A 21,002-nucleotide genomic window follows, 5' to 3' on the forward strand; every position below is an offset into this window, starting at 1 on the left:
AGTTTTGTATGTATTGTAATTTGTTGAGGAGGGTGTTGGGTGAACCGTAGAGGATGCTGTTGCAATAATGGAGTCTTGAGGTGATGAAGGCGTGGATGAGAGTTTCAGCTGCAGTGAAGGAAAGGGAGGGGCGGAGACGGGCGATGTTTTTGAGGTGGAAGAAAGAGTTTTGAAATATTGTTCATGTGTTGTTGAAAGTTGAGTGACTGATCAAAAATGATACCAAGGTTACGGATGTGGGTGGATGCTGAAACAGTGGAATCATCAATAGTGAGTGAGAAGTCTGGGCAGGTGGAAGTGAGGGATTTTGGGCCTATGATAAGAATTTCTGATTTATTACCATTGAGTTTGAGAAAGTTTGTTTGCATCCAGGAGTTTATTTCAGTGAGGCAGTTTGTGAGGGTGGTTTGGGAAGCAGCGGTGATGGATGTGGTTGAAATTTTAAGCTGAATGTCGTCGGCATAACAGTGGAAATGGAGGCCATGGCGGCGTATGATGTGACCAAGGGGGAGCATGTAGATGATGAAGAGGAGCACAAAGCACAAAGCTGGAACACTCCATAGCAAACTAGCAAATTCATAAGAGAACAGGCCAAGATACCACTTCAGATGCAGGAATAATCTGGCACTGGAGAAGCCTCCTGGCAGAGCTTAAGTGCAGGTGGTGATTGCAGAGATCAGGTGCAGGTGTGAAGGTGTGAAGGTACAGGTGTGGGAGGAGCCGCCCAATCTCTGAGAGAAGGAGAGAAACTCCACAAAAGAAACCAACTAAAAAGCCACAAACATGTTGCAATCATCACACCATTCCCCCTCTTGATCTCCTCTCTGTGTCTGTCTTCAAAGTGAGGAGAGGGAATCCTGGATACGTGCAAAGTACGAGCTGCGGGCGTTTGTGTCGGCTCTTCAGCCGGCCTCGGGGTCGCAGCAGTCAGAGGACGGCATGCCGTTGTGGATCCTGTCTGCGGTGACAGAGAGAGACCTGCCCAGACTGCTGCTGCTTCTAGCCCACAGCACCAAGGATCAGATCAACGCTCAATCCACCGGGTCGAGTCCGTCGCCTCGCACCGCCCTGCACGCTGCGTGTCAGCTGGGAGACGCAGTCATGACCCAGCTGCTCATCTGGGTGAGTTTCACTTTACTATGTCCTACTCTCTGCTCCCTTGTAGTCCATGCTCTGTGGTATTAAGTAGCTCTTCATGTAACACGAGGAAACGGAAGCAAAAAAATCATGATAGGAATAAAAGTTAATATTTAGTAATCAATCAATCATCAGTCAATCTTTATTTGTATAGCGCCAAATCACAACAAACGTTATCTCAAGATGCTTTCACAAACAGAGCAGGTCTAGACCACTCTATGAGACCCAACACCAAGACAGGATAAGACTCAGTCTTACAGCACCTTAATCCACCATGAGCATTGCACCTCGCAGCATTTAGCAAGTAACAGCAGCGAGGATGAACTTCCTTTAACAGGCAGAAACCTCGAGAAGAACCAGACTCATGTTAGACACACATCTGCTGAGACCGAGTTGTGTCTGGAAAGAGGGATAGAGGAGAATAAGAGAGAGAGGGAGTGGTGATAGTGATGAGACGAGTAGTAGTAGCTGTTTCCGCTGGAGTCCAACACGTCCGTATCAGCTGGAGTCTGGCACGTCCACAGCAGCAGGATCAGAGGAACCTACAAGACAAGGGAGCTCAGGGACTCCAGAAAGGTCTATGGTTTGTAACTTTAATGGGACAGGGAGAGTTAAAATAAGTGATGATGGGGTTAGGGGGAAGGGGGTGAGATAGGACCCCAGTGTGTCAGTCTAAGCCTATTGCAGCATAACTAAGAGCTGGTCCAAGCCTGAGCCAGCTCTAACTATAAGCTTTATCAAAAAAGGAAAGTTATCAATCTGATGAGCTACAGGGATTTCAAAAACCACAAAACACACTATTGATATTCACTTGTAGAGTTTTTAGGGTTCTTTTTTCACTTCTGTGTTTCATTAGAGACAAATTTGTTCTGTTCTTCCTCTTTTTTAACCCCCGCCTGTCCCATATTTGGAATCTTAGAGTGCTGCTTTTAGTAAGAATGCAACACTAGTTTCTTGGTTTAGTTCCTCAGTTTTGCTCCTGTGATTCAAAAAGTACCTGGCGTTGTAGAAGTGAAATGACCAAAGACTTCAAGTGTGCTTTTTGAGAAACAAATGATGCAACAGTGTGTGCCAGTTCATCTCACACGTGACATGCATCATTCCACACCGACCTGACAAACCTACCCTCCCAATTTCATGGTCTATTAAAGCTGCAGAATCTCCCATGCCTCCCTCTTCCCTGCACCTGCAGTGAGCTCATTCTCTCAGCTCAACATCTTCACAGCATCGACCTGCAGGCTCCGGCTGTGGGGTTTAAAACACAATGACATCACTCCTTTAGTTGCTGCATGTGAGAGAAACCTGTGAGAAGAGATTAGGTCGATGCTGGGGCACCAAACTCCTCTGATAAACTAATCTAAGTGTGCTCTCTCTGCCTCTACAGTACGGTATTGATGTGAAAGCGAAGGATGACCAGGGGCAGACCGCTCTGAAGATGGCCAGACAAACAGGAAGCAAAGGCTGCATTGATATTCTGCTCCAACACGGCTGTCCCAACGACACGTCGTCCCCACCCACCGCCACGCCCGTCCTCTCCCGCCGCTCCAGCACCGCCAGCCTGGGCAGAACCAGCTCCAGGAAGCGGTAGCGAAGATGCCGCAGAAAACCGGTGACGCCTGGAGGATGTGCATTAAAATTTTACAACGCAGATAAAGCCGACTCAAAGAAAGGAGACAGGACTATATTGTAGAAATGTGGATTTAAAAAAAAGTTTCTAAGACTGAGCAACATATCAAACAACTTTAAAAGCAATATTCACTGAATTTGTTGATGACAGACATATTGCTGAAATACTGTGTTGTTGTTGACCTCATTTTAAAATGACTCAAGTAGAACTCTGTAGCTGTCTCCTGTAATAGTAGAGCAGACACTCGACCTGCTGCAGTTTCACTTCCTCCAGATGAAGTGCAATAATCCAGCTACGACGACGACGACGACGACAAAAAGCAACAAGTTTTAGTGCAACTGTGTCAGATATTATGTAATAAAGACCTCCAGAGGGTGCTGCTTTTATTCCAATTAGTTGTGACTGGACCAAAAACAGCAATTCTTTTCTTGGGCTTTACAAATAAAACCTTCAGTATGTCATGTTGTTTCTTGTGTGTGCCTGTCGCAGCAGTATCAAGGTCAGTTCAGCCGATAGAAACTGTTTTCCATTGAAGAGTCAGCTGAGATAATTCTGCTTGGATTAGAAAAATGAATGGTTTAAAACATGAAACATGTCAGTGTTACTCTCACAGGTCAAAGATATGACATTTTAATATGATGTAAATGTAACTATACTACATACTTAGTGTTCAACTGTAACTACGACACGACGGAAACATCAAAGACTCAAGTTTTGTAAATGATTTCTACTGGTAGTTTTGAAAATATGTCAAGTTTGTTTTTTTCATTGTCTCATGATTTCTTATTCTCTTTTGTCATAAAACAGAAAACAAATGCTTTGACGTGCGGAAACATGAAGCGGGTTGTTGAAAGGTTTCTTTGAGATGGCCGGACGACTGCATCAAGTTACTCATTTTACTGTTGTGTAGGTCTTTCACATGAGTTTACAGTCAAGTGTGAAGAGGTGAAGGTGCCATCGTTACTTCTGACACTTTGTGGGTCGTGTGAGTCCTTCATGAGCTAAAAGACATAGTTACTGGAACAAATAAACTTTTTTTAATTAGCATTATGACGATGATTTGAAGTGTTTTGATTTGTCTGTGTCTCCTCTCTCTCTCTCTGGTATAAGCTGCCGTCATGTTAGCCATGGCAGCAGAACTCTACAAGTGGATCAGGCTTAACATATAAAACACAGGACATGGTTTCCTCAATGATAAAACACACTTTTATTTTGTTGAATCATCAGGTTAGATCATTATCAATAAATCTTTCTTTATATAGAACCAAATCCCAACAAACGTTATCCTTAGACTCTTTCCAAACAGAGCAGGTCTAGACCGTACTCCATGTTCTATTATTAACAAAGACCCAACATCAAGACAGGATAAGATAAAGTCCCATCTTACAAACAGGACTCAGTCTGATCTCATCTATCTCAGTTAGGGTTAGGGTCAGGGTTAGGGTTGGGGTTAGAATTAGGGTTAGGGTTGGGGTTAGAATTAGGGTTAGGGTTGGGGTTAGGGTTAGGGTTAGAGTTAGGGTTAGGGTTAGAATTAGGGTTAGGGTTGGGGTTTGGGTTGGGGTTAGGGTTGGGGTTAGGGTTAGGGTTGGGGTTAGGGTTGGGGTTAGGGTTAGGGTTGGGGTTAGGGTTAGGGTTGGGGTTAGAATTAGGGTTGGGGTTAGGGTTAGGGTTGGGGTTGGGGTTAGAATTAGGGTTGGGGTTAGGGTTAGGGTTAGGGTTGGGGTTAGGGTTAGGGTTGGGGTTAGGGTTAGGGTTGGGGTTGGGGTTAGGGTTAGGGTTGGGGTTAGGGTTAGGGTTAGGGTTGGGGTTAGGGTTGGGGTTAGAATTAGGGTTGGGGTTAGGGTTAGGGTTGGGGTTGGGGTTAGAATTAGGGTTGGGGTTGGGGTTAGGGTTAGGGTTAGGGTTGGGGTTAGGGTTAGGGTTAGGGTTGGGGTTAGGGTTATTAACAAAGACCCAACATCAAGACAGGATAAGATAAAGTCCCATCTTACAAACAGGACTCAGTCTGATCTCATCTATCTCAGTTAGGGTTAGGGTCAGGGTTAGGGTTGGGGTTAGAATTAGGGTTAGGGTTGGGGTTAGAATTAGGGTTAGGGTTGGGGTTAGGGTTAGGGTTAGAGTTAGGGTTAGGGTTAGAATTAGGGTTAGGGTTGGGGTTTGGGTTGGGGTTAGGGTTGGGGTTAGGGTTAGGGTTGGGGTTAGGGTTGGGGTTAGGGTTAGGGTTGGGGTTAGGGTTAGGGTTGGGGTTAGAATTAGGGTTGGGGTTAGGGTTAGGGTTGGGGTTGGGGTTAGAATTAGGGTTGGGGTTAGGGTTAGGGTTAGGGTTGGGGTTAGGGTTAGGGTTGGGGTTAGGGTTAGGGTTGGGGTTGGGGTTAGGGTTAGGGTTGGGGTTAGGGTTAGGGTTAGGGTTGGGGTGACAGGGTTGGGGTTAGGGTTAGGGTTGGGGTTGGGGTTAGAATTAGGGTTGGGGTTGGGGTTAGGGTTAGGGTTAGGGTTGGGGTTAGGGTTAGGGTTAGGGTTGGGGTTAGGGTTAGGGTTAGGGTTGGGGTTAGGGTTAGGGTTGGGGTTAGGGTTAGGGTTAGGGTTGGGGTTAGGGTTAGGGTTAGGGTTGGGGTTAGGGTTAGGGTTAGGGTTGGGGTTAGGGTTAGGGTTGGGGTTAGGGTTAGGGTTAGGGTTAGGTTTGGGGTTAGGGTTGGGATTAGGGTTAGGGTTAGGGTTAGGGTTAGGGTTGGGGTTAGAGTTAGGGTTAGGGTTGGGGTTAGGGTTAGGGTTGGGGTTAGGATTAGGGTTAGGGTTGGGGTTAGGGTTAGGGTTGAGGTTAGGGTTAGGGTTGGGGTTAGGGTAAGGGTTAGGGTTGGGGTTAGGGTTAGGGTTAGAGTTAGGGTTGGGGTTAGGGTTAGGGTTGGGGTTAGGGTTAGGGTTGGGGTTAGGGTTAGGGTTAGGGTTGGGGTTGGGGTCAGAATTAGGGTTAGGGTTGGGGTTAGAATTAGGGTTAGGGTTGGGGTTAGGGTTAGGGTTGGGGTTAGGGTTAGGGTTAGGGTTGGGGTTAGGGTTAGGGTTAGGGTTGTGGTTAGGGTTAGGGTTGGGGTTAGGGTTAGGGTTAGGGTTAGGGTTAGAGTTAGGGTTAGAGTTAGAGTTAGGGTTAGGGTTAGGGTTAGAGTTAGGGTTAGGGTTAGGGTTAGGGTTAGAGTTAGGGTTAGGGTTAGGGTTAGGGTTAGAGTTAGGGTTAGGGTTAGAGTTAGGGTTAGGGTTAGGGTTAGGGTTAGGGTTAGAGTTAGGGTTAGGGTTAAAGTTAGAGTTAGGGTTAGGGTTAGGATTAGGGTTAGGATTGGAGTTAGGGTTAGGGTTAGGATTAGGGTTAGGATTGGAGTTAGGGTTAGGGTTAGGATTAGGGTTAGGGTTAGAGTTAGGGTTAGGGTTAGGGTTAGAGTTAGGGTTAGGGTTAAAGTTAGAGTTAGGGTTAGGGTTAAAGTTAGAGTTAGGGTTAGAGTTAGGATTAGGGTTAGGGTTAGAGTTAGGGTTAGGGTTAGGGTTAGAGTTAGGGTTAGGGTTAAAGTTAGAGTTAGGGTTAGGATTAGGATTAGGGTTAGGGTTAGAGTTAGGGTTAGGGTTAGGGTTAGAGTTAGGGTTAGGGTTAGGGTTGGGGTTAGGGTTAGGGTTAGGGTTGGGGTTAGAATTAGGGTTAGGGTTAGGGTTAGGATTAGGGTTAGGATTGGAGTTAGGGTTAGGGTTAGGGTTAGGGTTAGGGTTGGGGTTAGGGTTAGGGTTAGGGTTGGGGTTAGGGTTAGGGTTGGGGTTAGGGTTAGGGTTGGGGTTAGGGTTAGGGTTGGGGTTAGGGTTAGGGTTGGGGTTAGGGTTGGGGTTAGGGTTAGGGTTGGGGTTAGGGTTAGGGTTGGGGTTAGGGTTAGGGTTAGGATTAGGGTTAGGGTTGGGGTTAGGGTTAGGGTTAGGGTTAGAGTTAGGGTTAGGGTTAGAGTTAGGATTGGGGTTAGGGTTAGGATTAGGGTTAGGGTTAGGGTTGGGGTTAGGGTTAGGGTTGGGGTTAGGGTTAGGGTTGGGGTTAGGGTTAGGGTTGGGGTTAGGGTTACGATTAGGATTAGGGTTAGGGTTGGGGTTAGGGTTAGGGTTGGGGTTAGGGTTAGGGTTAGGGTTGGGGTTAGAATTAGGGTTAGGGTTAGGGTTTGGGTTAGGGTTAGGGTTGGGGTTAGGGTTAGGGTTGGGGTTAGGGTTAGGGTTAGGGTTGGGGTTAGGGTTAGGGTTAGGATTAGGGTTAGGGTTGGGGTTAGGGTTGGGGTTAGGGTTAGGGTTAGGGTTGGGGTTAGGGTAAGGGTTAGAGTTAGGGTTGGGGTTAGGGTTAGGATTAGGGTTAGGGTTGGGGTTAGGGTTAGGGTTAGGGTTTAGGTTAGGATTAGGGTTCTTGGCTGGGTTTGGGGGTTGGGGCTAGCATTAAGGTTAGGATTAGGGTTCTTGGTCGGGTTCTGGTTCAAATTCGGGTTCGGGTATCGGGTAAGGGGTCCGGTTTCGGGTTCGGGTTAGGGTTTATGTTCAGGGTTAGGGTCTCAGGTTCTGGTTCCGGTTCAGGTTCTGGTTCTGGTTCTGGTTAGGGGTTTCCGGTTCCGGTTCCGGTTTCAACTTCCGGTTCCGGTTCTGGTTCTGGGTGGGTTTTTGGTTCTGGGTTTGGTTTGGGGGCTTGGGTTCCGGTTCTGGTTCCGGTTCGGGTTGGGGGTTTCGGGTTCAGGTTCCGGTTCGGGTACCGGTTCCGGGTCCGATTCTGGGTGGGGTTCAGGATCTGGGTCTGGTTTGGAGGTTGGAGTTCCGGTTCTAGTTCCGGTTCTGGTTCGGGTTCTGGTTCGGGTTCTGATTCCGGTTCTGGTTCGGGTTCTGGTTCTGGTTCGGGTTTCGGGTTCCGGTTCCGGTTCCGGTTCGGGTCCCGGATACGATTCTGGTGGGGGTTCCGGTTCTGGTTCCGGTTCTGGGTCGGTTTCGGGTTCTGAGTCTGGTTTCGGGTTCTGGTTCGGTTTCGGGTTCTGGTTGTGGTGCTGGGTCGTGTTCGGGTTCTGGTTCCGATTCTTCTTCTTGTTCAAGGTCCGGTTCCGGTTCCGGTTCTGGGTGGGTTTTGGGTTCTGGGTCTGGTTTGGAGGTTGGGGTTCCGGTTCTGGTTCTGGTTCTGGGTTGAGTTCGGGGGTTCTGGTTCTGGTTCTTTGGCGGGTTCCGGTTAGGGATCGGGTTGTGGTTAAGGTTCAGGTTAGGTTTAGGGTTCTGGTCAGAGTTAAGGCTGATTTATATTTCTGCGTCTCCCCTACGCAGCAGGGGCTGACGCGGACATGAGCCCCACATACTTCTGCGTCGATGTGTCCGTGTCGCGCAGCAATTCTCCGCCGAAACGCCTGAGGGCAGTGCGGTCTCTCTGATAGCCGGTCTCCTACTTCCTTTTTGGAGGAGGTGCACGTCAGCTACGTGCGTAGGCCTCTGCGTAGGTACGGGAGCTACGCAGACCTACGGTGTAGGCTACGCCGTCAGTTCGACGCAGAAGTATAAATCAGCCTTTAGGGTTAGGATAAGATACATATTCTGGTCCACTACAGAAACATCGGCTCATTTTAACTTGATATCATAATACCTGGAATAGAATGAGATCAACGTGGTGAACTCAAAACATATTTATATTTTAAACATGGGAAGTTAAAAATGTGTTTAAAGATGAACTGTACAGACAGGATCCTGTAGATGCTAATGAAGAATTGAATTAGTGTTTCTATTGAGCAGACTGACTCATTTTGATAAAATCAAACAACACAGTAGAGTGGAAACCATTAGTCCAAACACTTCATAAAAATACAAAGCTTAAAAACATGTTGCATATACACTGTGTTTATAGGAATACAAATGTAAGACTTATTCCATAAATAAATATATTTTCACCATGACTGTCTTTAGATCAGATCCAGTGTTAGACCCATAGACTGTACAGTTAGTGTTAGTAAGGTTAGACCTGAGCTCATCCCCCTGCAGTACCTCACTCAGCCTGCAGGGGGCGATCTCCGGCGCTGTCTTGTTGACATACGTCATCAAAAAGCGACGGACCATCAGAGAGGTTGTAATTATAACATTTATTATCCGTGGACGGACACTGAGAAGTCCAACTGAAAACACAAGGAAGAGGAGATTAGAAGTGTCCTTCAAAGATCTTCTGATGGGTAAGACATGAAGATAAACTCAGAGACTCTGATGGAGGAGATGTTTTAATGAATTCATCTTTAAATGTGTCTAAATGTAGAGAGACTGTCCGTCCGTTAGCTGCGTGTCTGAGGGCTGGGGTGAAATTGAGACAGAGGAAACTCAGACAGACACAAACATGAGGAATACCACAGATCAGGATGGAGGAACATCTGTTCTGTGTCTGTGTGTGGTTATAGGAGAGTAAACTGTCCGAAGTTTGAGTCACCTCGACGCTACAACATTAAAAGAAGTGTTTATTATAAAGAGAGATCTTAATGAAATCTGAAACATGAGCAGTTTCTCTTTGTTTACCTTTTTATTATTTTCACATCTTGTTAAAAATGTGCTTCTTTAAATATCTGACGTTTGATAAATCATTAATAACAGACTTTTATATATGTTATAACATTCACACTTCAGTCTAAAGTGTGTAATCTCATGTATAGTTGTATGATCTACACATGTGTGGGTTTATTAATCATTATTTACATGTTTTTAAACTCACATGCTGCAGATCTCCTGCTCCAAAATAACAGAGCAACTAGTGACCTTAGTTTAAAATGTTAAACTGGAATAAAACAAATGTTTATAGAATAGAATAGAATGCCTTTATTGTCATTGCGTGACTTGCAAACAATGAAATCAGGAGCAACATACAGTGGGGCTAAAAAGTATTTAGTCAGCCACTGATTTTGCAAGTTCTCCCACTTAGAAAGATGAGAGAGGTCTGTAATCTTCATCAGAGGTACACTTCAACTATGAGAGACAAAATGAGAAAAACAATATCCAGGAAATCACATTGTAGGATTTTTAAAGAATTTATTTGTAAATTCTGGTTGAAAAAGAAGTATTTGGTCAATAACAAAAGTTCAACTCAATACTTTGTAACAACCTTTATTGGCAATGACAGAGGTCAAACGTTTCCTGTAAGTCTTCACCAGGTTTGCACACTGTAGCTGGTATTTTGGCCCATTCCTCATGTAGATCTCCTCTAGAGCAGGGATGTTTTGGGGCTGTCGCTGGGCAACACAGACTTTCAACTCCCTCCACAAATGTTCTATGGGGTTGAGGTCTGGAGACTGGCTCGGCCACTCCAGGACTTTGAAATGCTTTTTACGGAGCCACTCCTTCGTTGCCCGAGCGGTGTGTTTGGGATCATTGTCATGCTGGAGGACCCAGCCACGTTCCACCTTCAATGCTCTCACTGATGGAAGGAGGTTTTGGCTTAAAATCTCACGATACATGTCCCCCGTTCATTCTTCCCTTAACACGGATCAGTCGTCCTGTCCCCTTTGCAGAAAAACAGCCCCAAAGCATGAGGTTTCCACCCCCATGCTGAATATTGCACATAGATTTTATTGCACGGAAGGAAGAGTGTCGTCAGTGTGTTTTATGGTGAGTGTTCAGAGCGTTGATGGCTCTAGGGGAAAAGCAGTCTCTGAGTCTATTGGTCCTGGTTTTGTGAGACCTGTAGCGCCGTCCTGAGGGCGACAGGTTGATTATGTGGTGACCGGGGTGGGACGAGTCCTTAATGTTTGTAGCCCAAATGTTTAGATACACATCTGGACGTGCTTTCTCAGGTTGACCGTGATGAAGTTTGTGCAGAGAACAATGTAGAGTAACACAAATCCTTCATTTCAATAAGCTCAGACAAGAGCTGAAGATGTGGTCGTGAGTGACACTTGCTCTGAACCAGGACAGACACGTGACATACAGGTACGGCAACACCTCTTAGACAAACCTCAGAACAGAACTGCCTCCAGAGACCAAAACACAGCTCTCAGCATTGATCCAACACACTCATTCATGAATGACCCACTGGCCCAGGTTGTCCTCTGTCCCCTGCTGTTCTGTGGCCTTGATGATTACAGACCTGAAACAGGTGAGCTCAGCCGGCTGCACTAGAGTGGAGAGTTTGGAGAGAGACAGCAGAGAGACAGAGAGAGGGCGAGGATTGGGACGGGGACACAACAAACGCAGACTTATACAGCTGTTTTTTTCACTCATTCTTCAACACCCTTACTTGTGTACACTACGCTAGACAACATGTCTGCTGAATTAAAATGTAACTCTGTAATTGTGACACATCCCTCTCCTAAAATGCTCTCTCTGTTCTGTTCCTGCAGTTGGACCGTAACACCTTGGAGCAGCAGGGATGAGGATCCGGCTGCAGGGTCCCGGCCACGCTGCCAGCCTTCTCGCTGAGCTCAACCGCTGCAGACAGTCCCGTCAGTACTGTGATGTCCTCCTGCAGGTCGGTAACCGCACGTTCCCGGCACACCGCGCGGTGCTCGCCTGTGCCGGGACGTACTTCCGCAACCTGTTCGCCCGAGCCCCGTCCTCGTCCTCCGCTGCCTTCTCTCTGGAGTTCATCTCTCCCGCCAACTTTGAGAAGGTGCTGACGTTCGTGTACACGGGGGAGATCCTGACTGATCTCATCGATGTGGGGGTTCTGTACGAGCTGGCTGAGAGGCTCGGTGTCGATGAACTGGTTAGAGCCTGTCATGCTACGTTCCCTGACCTGCAGGCTTCTGTGTCTGCTAACTGTAAGGCTGGAGGTGCTGGAGATCTGACCCTGGACTCCGGCATGGTCCCAGCTGCCGTGTCCACGGTGGCTGTTGTTGGTTCAGCGTCTCTCTCTGCACCTTCTGTGTGTTCCTCTGCTGCCTCCTGCTCGTCTCTGTCCTCATCGGCTGGTCCCTCTGCGGCCCCGACCCCTGCTGACGCTGCCTCACTTCTCTTTCAAGCCACCAGGACAGCAAGGTCCTGCATTGAGGCTCAAACGGTGGTTCTGCCTCGGGACCTGAAGGCAGAGGACGTCCAGTCTCACATCAGCTATGGTCAGGTGGCAGCAGATCATCAGTTACCAGCAGGAAACAACCTTCTAACCAGGGGTCAGGGTGATGGAGTGATGGGTCAGGGGCCTGTGCTCCAGCTGAAGATAGAGCAGGGCCTTGAGGAAGAGGAGGCAGGAGGCAGCTGTGAGGAAGCTGAGAGAGACAGACGGATGGTTTCAGAGAGCGCAGGAAGCTCTCTGCCTCAGAGGAGCGACGCTGCTGCTTCTGACTCCTGCTCCTTCGAGGCCTGTGACCCGACCTCCTCCTCAGGAGAGCCTTTAGGCAGCCTGCAGGTGGAGGGAGGAGCGATGGAGGTCCAGAGGGATGGCAGGATGATGTTTGGGGAGGCGGAGGACGGAGAGAACGAGGAGGAGAGGGAGGCTCTGTCGGGGAACGGAGCAATAGAGGGGACTGAAGAGGAGGAGCAGTGGAGGCACCTGGCGGCTGAGATCATTGAGCTGAGCGACGATGAGAACTTCATGGAGGAGGGGGAGGAGGAGGAGGATGAAGATGACCTTGTTTGTTTGGAGAACGGGGGAGGAGGAAACTCCAGCAGCCAGGTAAAGCTTATAGATGTCAGTGAAATGATTAAATGTGAGTCCACAGAGTTGAACTAACGCTCTTTAATCCTCCAGGTGACAGAACACCTGCTCTCGTGTAAAGCCTGCTCTGCGCCTCTCCCAGCAGACCCGGCTGTCATCAGGAGACACGCGGAGACACACACCACCGAGCAGGGGCTCTGCAGAGTGTGTGGGGCCTCGTTCTCTGACCGCTCTGCCGCCGTCACACACTGTCTCCTGCACGTCGGCGTTCAGCTCTTCACCTGCGACATGTGTCACCTTCCGTTCTGCAGTCAGAACAAACTGCTGCGGCACCACAGACAGACGGCCTCCAGCTACACCATCCCACAGGGGGCGCTAACGAACAGCGGACAGAGCCTGAGCGCTGAGCTGCAGTGTGCAGAGTGCAACAAATCCCTCAGCAAGGACTTCAAGGTGAGTTCATACTTGAGGTGAAAACATTTCAGAATCAGAACTTCAGGTCACTTTTAAAAGTTAGTTTCTGGGGCGCTGGTGGCCTAGCGGTCTAAGTGCCCCACGTATAGAGGCCACAGTCCTCGTCGCAGAGGTCGCTGGTTCGACTCCCGGCTGGTCGACCATTTCCTGCATGTCTTCCCCCCGCTCTCTACTCCCCACATTTCCTGTCTCTCTTCAGCTGTCCTATCAAATAAAGGCAAAAAATGAGCCCCAAAAAACATATATATAACTTTAACTCTAAAAATCAGATTCTGACTGAAAAACAATTTGAACTGTAACTTTAAAGAAGTTTCAAACTGAGCTCTAAAGTGCTTCACATTGAAAAATAAAGATACTCAATTATTAAATGATAATAAATCATATTAAAGAGTAAAAACAAAAACTCCCATACATATTGATAAGACGGTGTATCAGTCGTTACTGTAACAGGTTCCACAAAACGATAGCTACTAAGGAAAACAACAAATCAAGTATCATTTAATTGATCGTTAAGAAATTACTCAATTTTCCATGGATCAAACATCATGTGGTCTCATATTTGGTTCAGCTATCAGGGAGGTGTTTTAAGTTTAAAGCATGTTTGGATGTGAATCAGCTGACTGAAGGTGTTGCTCACAGCGGAGATGCTCAGCTGGCGGCTGCAGCTGAGCGTCAGGTCTCCATGAGCGCTTTTTAAAGAGGATCTGCTAGACTGCTGCCAACAACGACATGAACACCAATGTTGGCAACTTTAAAACAGGACATTTCACCTTTGGATACAAAGCCAACAGACTGGTGGGAATTGCTAGTACGCTGTGTTTGCAGAGCAGCAACATCAGAGCCGTCTGAGCTTTTCTGCAGCTGTTGATTATGACCCGGTTGCGCTCCCAGCTGAAAACTGACCGAATACACATGCTCATTTTTCTAAATAAGATCGAGTACACAGAAAACTGGACACTGTGAGTCTGAGGTACTTTTCTGTTAGTATTATGAGCTTTCACTTTATAAGACTATGTCTGCAGAGAATATTTCTATGAGCCTGATCGTTCAATAGCATCAGTTCAGTCAGACAACTCACGTTTGAATTGTTTATTGTAGCAGCAAATACATATTCAAGTTTGGCGCCCAGGCTCCGGCCTCATCACTCCCTGCAGATAAGTTCACATGCAGACTTTGAGGAGTGATGAGCAAAACATACTGAACACCCCCGGAGCCTGCAGGTGGATGCTGGGGTGGCGGTGGGGATGAAAGAAAATTCAGCAATAGGAATGTAGGGCAGCAGAGGCGTTGACAGGCAGAGGGAGAGATGGGAGATTTTACCGGTTTAAATAGACCGCTAATTTGAGAGGCAGAGGGCATGATTGGATGATGGTTATGAGAGTGGGACATGTGACATGTGTATAGCATTGCAGCTCGAGTTGTCTGCCTGAACTAGCTCGCAGGCGTCGCTCCATTTCATGCATTATGTTACTGTGGAAAATATAACTTAGGGGAAAAATAACGTATTTGGCCTTCGTTTTGACTTAAGAAAACTGAATGTTTTTTTTATTGATTAATTGATAATTGATCGTTAACATTTCCCAAAATTGATCATGGAGAATACTTCAAATTGACATCCCTAACAGCTACACATCCACATGGTCTTTAAGAAGGATCCAGAATTTAAATGAATAACAGTAATTCAAAGTTTTCCTCTCTAAAGTTTCTCTCCTTCATGTTTGTTCCTGTTTCTGTTTTTCGCCCTTCAGACCCTCAGAGACCACCTGCTGAGCCACGTGTGTCCTCAGAGCCTGAGCTGTGCCGTGTGTCACCTCCCTCAGCTCTCCCTCTGCTCCCTGCTGTGGCACGCCCTCACACACCTCTCCCTGCCCGTCTTCACCTGCCCGCACTGCGCCCGCTGTTTCGTAGAGCGCCCCCTGCTGGACAGACACATGAGCGTACACGCAGAGGAGGCATCGGCGAAGGAGAGGGAGCGGTCAGCGCTGAGGGCGTTCAGAGCCGGAGCAGATGGCGCGGCGGGCGCGGAGGAGCTGCACTGCTTCCTGTGCCAACAGACTTTTCGCTCCGCCTCTGCCTTTCAGTATCACCTCAGCCTGCACACCAGCGACTCCCTGGGGAGCGGAGGAGGAGGGGGGGGAGGGAGTCACGGCTGGCATGGGAAACGAAAAGCTGACCCGTCTCTGGAGGGTCCCCCGTCTTCCTGCTCCTCCTCCTCTCCTCGGGAGGTCGGCGGCCTCGTAAAGATGAGTAACTTGGGTTTAGGGTTGGGGATGGGCTTTTTTCAAGGTTCTGTGCACGGCCTGGGGTCCTCGGGTGTCCTGACCAACGGGGGCTCAGGCCAGGACGGGGGTCTTGTAGCAGCTGGTGTCAGGAGTAAATGGTACCGCTGTCGATACTGCGGCAAACGCTTCGCTCATTCAGGAGAGTTCACCTATCACCTCCGGATCCACACCGGGGAGAAACCGTACCAGTGCAAAGTGTGTCTGCGGTTCTTCAGAGGCCGCTCCACCATGATCTGCCACCTGAAGACGCACGCCGGCGCCCTCATGTACCGCTGCACCGTCTGCGGCCTGTTCTTCTCCACTCTGAAGCTGGTGTCGTCACACATGGAGCTCCACAAAGACCACCTGCCCCCGGACTTCAACATCGAGCAGACCTTCATGTACAACGATCACTCCAAGGAGCCGCTGCACACCGTGGACGCCTGATCGGCTCTCCGGTCCCTCATGTAGCCTTTCTCCTCCCGTCAGACGCTTTCTTTTTACAGGTTGTCGTGGACCACGAACTGTTCTGAACACAACAGAGCAGGGCTGAAACTAAAGATTTTTGTATTCAGGAGCAACAACGAAGAGTCGGTTATTTGATTGTAAGAGAATCAGGCGCTCAGTTTGTCACACACTCGCTGGTTTCACCGTCTTTGATGACAGAATTTGCTGCTTTTTGAAAAAGTATAGATGCAATTTTGAGGATTTTTTAAAGGTAAGAGTACTTTATTAATCCCCAGGGGGGAAATTCAATTTTTTCACTTTTGCTATTTTGTGGACATTTTACACACACACAGTATATACATACAATCATGCACACACACATGCAGTCAACATGCTTAGGGAGAGATGTCAGAGCGAGGATGCTGCCATCAACCAGCGCACCCAGAGCAGTTGGGGGTTCGGTGCCTTGCTCAAGGGCACCTCGGCAGTGCCCAGGCAAGTGAACCAGCACCTCTCCAGCCACCAGTCCACTTGCCAAACTTCGTCCATACTGGGACTCGAACCGGCGACCCTTCAGTTCCCAAGCCAAGTCCCAATGGACTGAGCTACTGACACCCAGCTGTATTATTGAAAAAGAGCATCTTGTAAAGATCTTGAGCTCTTGGAAATTGTGCTGTGAATTGTCACAACTTAATGATATTTATAAAGTGAGTATAAATCTCTTAGATCCCTGATCACAGCGCCCTGAGTCTACGGTGAATCCTCTTTACCTTTTAATCCCGCCTACATTCCAGACTCCAAAGATCTTTATGTTTTAAATACCAGTCAAAAGTTTGGACACACCTTCTCATTCAATGGTTTTTATTTATTTTAACTACTTTCAACATTGTAGATTAAAACTGAAGACATCAAAACTATGAAATAATCTGGTTTGGCCATAATCTGGATTACAACAGTAGTCAAATAGAGCAATCCATTGCGTACTAACCCTACCTCTGAACAACACAACTGATGGTCTCAAACACATTAAGAAGGCAAGTCATTCTACAAATGAACTCTTGACAAGGCTCATGTTCATTAGAAACCATTCCAGGAGACCACTTCATGAAGCAGACTGAGAGAATACCAAGAGTGTGCAAAGCTGTCATGAAGGAAAAAGGGGGCTACTTTACAGAATCTAAAATATAAAACATTCTGCTTTGTTTAACACGTTTTTGTTAAAGCCACAAGACACTTCATGCAGATGTACCCGGTGTTTCAGGTGCACGCAGCCTCATGGCACCTTGGCTGAGGGTGCAAGGGGTCCCCTTAGCTCCCTCATCCTCAGCATCCTTGCCTTCACTGTCACTACTGCTACTGCAGGCATTCTTCCTCACTGCTACTAGCAACATCCTCACTTGACTTAGAAGGTAATCACTCCGATATCCTGTACGCCTTTCAATCACACTCTGCTATTGAGCAATACAAAACATAAAGATATACAAATGGCTGCAATTATGTTTTAACAACAGAAATATATTCACTTATAGCCAAAAAGAGTGACTGATGATGAAGTATTTTCAAGAGCATCAGTCACAGTAATGGAACAAACTGGAGCTGAAGTATAGTCAGTGATGCATGATGTCCACTTCAGTGGACAGATGATTAAACAGAATTTCCTCCTAATCTAAAATCAATACTTTGAAAATTTAAGAATAATATGACCTAAGATTGTACTTGATGCTACAATGTTTTTTTACCTGCATGGCTCCCCTAAAATAGAAGGATTGATCAGATATTCAGACGGAACTTTGCATTTCTGACTGGCGGTCGGCCATCTTTGATTGGAGGGAGAAAACGTGCACTTAGGCTGTTTCCGAAATCGCCTACTATACTAGCAGTACGTACTGATATGTCCAACATTCAGTATGTAGTAAGTAGTATGTGAACAAGAGCAAAATCTGCAGTATGCCAAAACTCCCCGGATGTCTACTGATACGGGAAAATATCTCAGTATGCATCGGACCAGTCTGCCTCACGTACTGTTTCCCATAATGCACTGCGCTCGTTCTGCTTTTTCTTTTTCCTCATTTTTTGACGGGAGGAAATCCGTTTTTGGGTGCTGTGAAAGTTATCAAATTACATATAAACCACTTCCTAACTTTTTAAATCATAAATGGATGCTAAATAAGCATTTTATTTATCGGCTTTGCCGTTGTTTACTTCCGCTTTCCGAAACCGGAAATTCAGCGAAGTCTGTCTCAGCATGCTGCATGACAGATCGGACAGAACAGTCATACTACATACTAAATTCAAACGCAGTATGTAGTAGGCAATACCTACTGCCTACTACATTAGTAAGTAGTATGTAGCAGGCCGTTTCGGAATCAGCCATAGAGTGGCTGCTCACTGGGTGACATTGTATAGAATGATGGAGTGACTGATGTGCAACTTTACCATCAAAACCAGTCTATATGCAAGAAAATGTTTTTAGAACAGCTGTCCACTGTAGTTACCACTATGCATGAAAGGGTTAAATCATTCCATATATCAGGGTTCCCACGCAGCCTGGAAAACCTGGAAAACCTGGAAAACAGTTGACCAGTTTCCAGTACTGGAAAACGCCTGGGAAATGATTCCAACATGACTAAACCATGATAAAGCAGGTATATATTGAGTTTGAGTTGAGTTGAGAAACATTTGAGGCCATTTTTGTCCTTCAGTTCTCCTCTGATTATTATTATTATTGTTATTGATTTATTTCAGTAAGGCAGCTTCCAGATTCGTTTGCTGGCTCTTTTGTTTTTTTAATTAGCTAATTATATATTTTTTAAGAAAATAGAAAGCTGAGATGAGAGTTGCCCATCATTAAAGTGCTTTACATCTGTGGTTGCATTGTTCTATAATCAATTTGCTATAATTCTTAAGCATGTAAGAGATGATTTCATAGATAGCCATAGACAGCATGTCTTTCAATGTAGACTTCCACTGAGAGGAACATATTAGACTATTTAGGAACTAAATTAGGAACTCAATTTAGACTGTCATACCAGCTTGATCATCACTGAAAATGTCCTGGAAAGGGATCTTTGGAAAAGAGTGGGAACCCTGACATATGTTCTTTCATAGTTTTGATGTCTTCAGTATTAATCTACAGTGTTTCAAATCATTAAAATAACCCTTGAATGAGAAGGTGTGTCCAAACTCTTGCCTGGTAGTGTGTCTAAAACAAAGAGAAGCAGCAGATTCAGACATCAGAGAAGCTGATAACAGAGAGTTTCAACGTGTTTTAACTTCTTGAATGATCCGACAGCTCCGTGGATTACCAAAAAATGACTCGTCGTAATCGTGTCAGACCTAGACTTTAGAATGTAGCGATCATGTGACCTGTCCGATGCTGTTCACAGAGTCCACCTGGGTGCAGGTCTGGTCTCTTTTGGACTGAGATTTCAAAGGAGCCACTTGGTGGCAGTGTGTCCTGTTCTGTGTCTGTGAAAGAAGGGAAGCTTGTGTGACTGTTAACATGTACTCTGAGTCAGTGTGTGTCTTTATAACCTAAATAATGTCAGGAGTGTTCTTTTTGTCAGTGATTGAATCGTGTACTGTTATTAAAGTAGCACTTCACTGTAGCATAAGATTATTTTCTGATAAACGTACGTCTTCACCCAGCGCGGCGGACACGTGGAGAGCGTCTTTGTTGTTGTAGAAAAAGGCGTCCGACGTAAAGACACGAGCTGTGATCACATGTTGAAGCGTGTGTACAAACATGTTGTTGAAGTGCCATTCACATTTAATTGTAATATTTTTCTTACCTCATATTTATGACAGTGATACTATTTATTATGTGTTTGCCTTTACACACGTTCTCCTCTTTTCTAAGGATGTTTGTTTTTCCAATCTTGTTTTTGAAAATAAAGAAAATAAAAGCCTTGAGTGAGGACGACTGTTAGCGCCGCCTGAGTGAGTTTTTGTTTTCCCCTGACCTCCGTGAAATCCTCCACATCATCAGAATGTCAGTGATGAACTTGCAGAAATCTGCGTGGTGGCTTCCAGGGGCTTGTGACCTTTGCCCTCTTTGAAGCCCAGTCTCTTCCTGCTTTTGTGCCATCTGTGGACCGACATCCCCTCTTCCTCTTTCTGCTGTCTTATCATTTAAACTGTGACACAGTCCTGACAGACAGAAATGGAAGTAGGTGTAATAAAGACTAACAGTAAGTGGAAAAAGGAGATAGCTAAGTGCCAGAGCAGCAGAGTCTAAACCAAATAAACAGATGTGATTTTAAGTTTCTCATCTCTGCGGTTTGATAAAGTGTAAAAGTCACCTCAGATGCTGCAGCTTAAACGCACACAGATGCTTTTAGATGGAGTTTTATTGCATTGTAAGAGCACATGCACACAAACAGCAGCATCCAGAAACACACACAAGAATTAAACTGATTCATCTGAACGATTGGTAATGAAATCAAACACTGATCAAAGTTTTCACATTTGCGAGATGTTCACACAGAAGCACTTCCTCTTATTTGGCACTACACACACACACACACACATATATTTGTTTACACACAGTCCTTGTGTGGCACAACTTCTTAACACTCAAAGATTTGAGTTCCTGTGGGAGTTCAGCAGTTATGGAGGAAAAAAAACATCAGACATTTCCTCCTCTCCTCCAAACTGTAATCAGATACAGAAACAACAGGAAGAGGATTATTAGAGGGAGGCGATGTTGAGCCCATCTGTTGCATAACAAACATCACAATGAGTCTTAAACCAGATTGAGATTAAAATATTCAAGGCTGTGGTATCAATCAAACAATGGTTCTTAACCAGGTAGTTGGGATTTGTTTGGGACGGCTCCAGCATAAAAACAGAAAAGTGACTTGAAGACAAATATAGTATCCAGAAGAACTGAAATATGGGAAAGGATGAGATGTTTATGTGATAATCAAGCAGAGGTTTCTACAGTAAACACCCATTCAAATGCTGTTTCCCACTAATTAAAGGTACAGTGTGTAGGACTTAGCGGCTTAGTTGAAATTGAACATAACATTCATTGGTATGTTTAATAAGTGCATAATCACATTAAAGCTGGGGTTGGTAATCAGATTTAGATACACTTTTTGTTATACTGGTTAAAATGATCTTTATGTCCCAATGGCATCAATACATGATGTGTTCTTAAAAAAGACCGGGAAAAAAAGCTGCTATCTACAGCCGGAGTAAACCTGGGAAAACACCAACCAATCCCTGCCATCAGGAGCCAAATGATGAAACCAATCAAACCCAGTCCTGCCGTTCTGCCCGCCTCCTACATTTCATGTTTGTTTGTGTTTTTAACTTTCACTATGAGAATGTTTTGGTGTTTTCTTACCGCTGAGTGAGACATGAGTTGACGTAGTGCAAAACACAAACCATGTGCTGAGGACCGGTTTGGAATCAGTCACCATCATATGGTAGTGAATCAGGGGCGCTCATG

The 21,002-nt window shown here is 46.1% G+C and overlaps 2 protein-coding genes across 5 annotated transcripts in view; both read left to right on the forward strand.

Annotated features, from left to right (window-relative positions):
* The window catches only part of agap2 (ArfGAP with GTPase domain, ankyrin repeat and PH domain 2), a 45,604-nt gene extending 41,787 nt beyond the window's left edge, over positions 1–3,817 (forward strand). For all 4 annotated transcript variants that reach the window (XM_034695889.1, XM_034695891.1, XM_034695890.1 and 1 more), the window contains 2 exons: positions 843–1,122; positions 2,522–3,817. In XM_034695889.1, the coding sequence (XP_034551780.1) occupies positions 843–1,122; positions 2,522–2,725 (484 nt within the window). In that variant the 3' untranslated portion in view covers positions 2,726–3,817. The remainder of the gene's footprint in view (positions 1–842; positions 1,123–2,521) is intronic.
* Positions 3,818–8,851: 5,034 nt separating this feature from the next.
* LOC117821097 (zinc finger and BTB domain-containing protein 39) lies at positions 8,852–19,475 on the forward strand. The gene is made up of 4 exons (XM_034695137.1): positions 8,852–8,964; positions 11,113–12,383; positions 12,459–12,818; positions 14,588–19,475. The coding sequence occupies exons 2-4, from the start codon at positions 11,142–11,144 to the stop codon at positions 15,545–15,547; spliced, it is 2,562 nt and encodes an 853-aa protein (XP_034551028.1). The 5' UTR covers positions 8,852–8,964; positions 11,113–11,141; the 3' UTR covers positions 15,548–19,475.
* The last annotated feature ends 1,527 nt before the right edge of the window (positions 19,476–21,002 follow it).

The sequence above is a fragment of the Notolabrus celidotus genome, chromosome 11 (genome assembly GCF_009762535.1).
Source record: "Notolabrus celidotus isolate fNotCel1 chromosome 11, fNotCel1.pri, whole genome shotgun sequence".
Classification (NCBI taxonomy): Eukaryota; Metazoa; Chordata; class Actinopteri; order Labriformes; family Labridae; genus Notolabrus; species Notolabrus celidotus.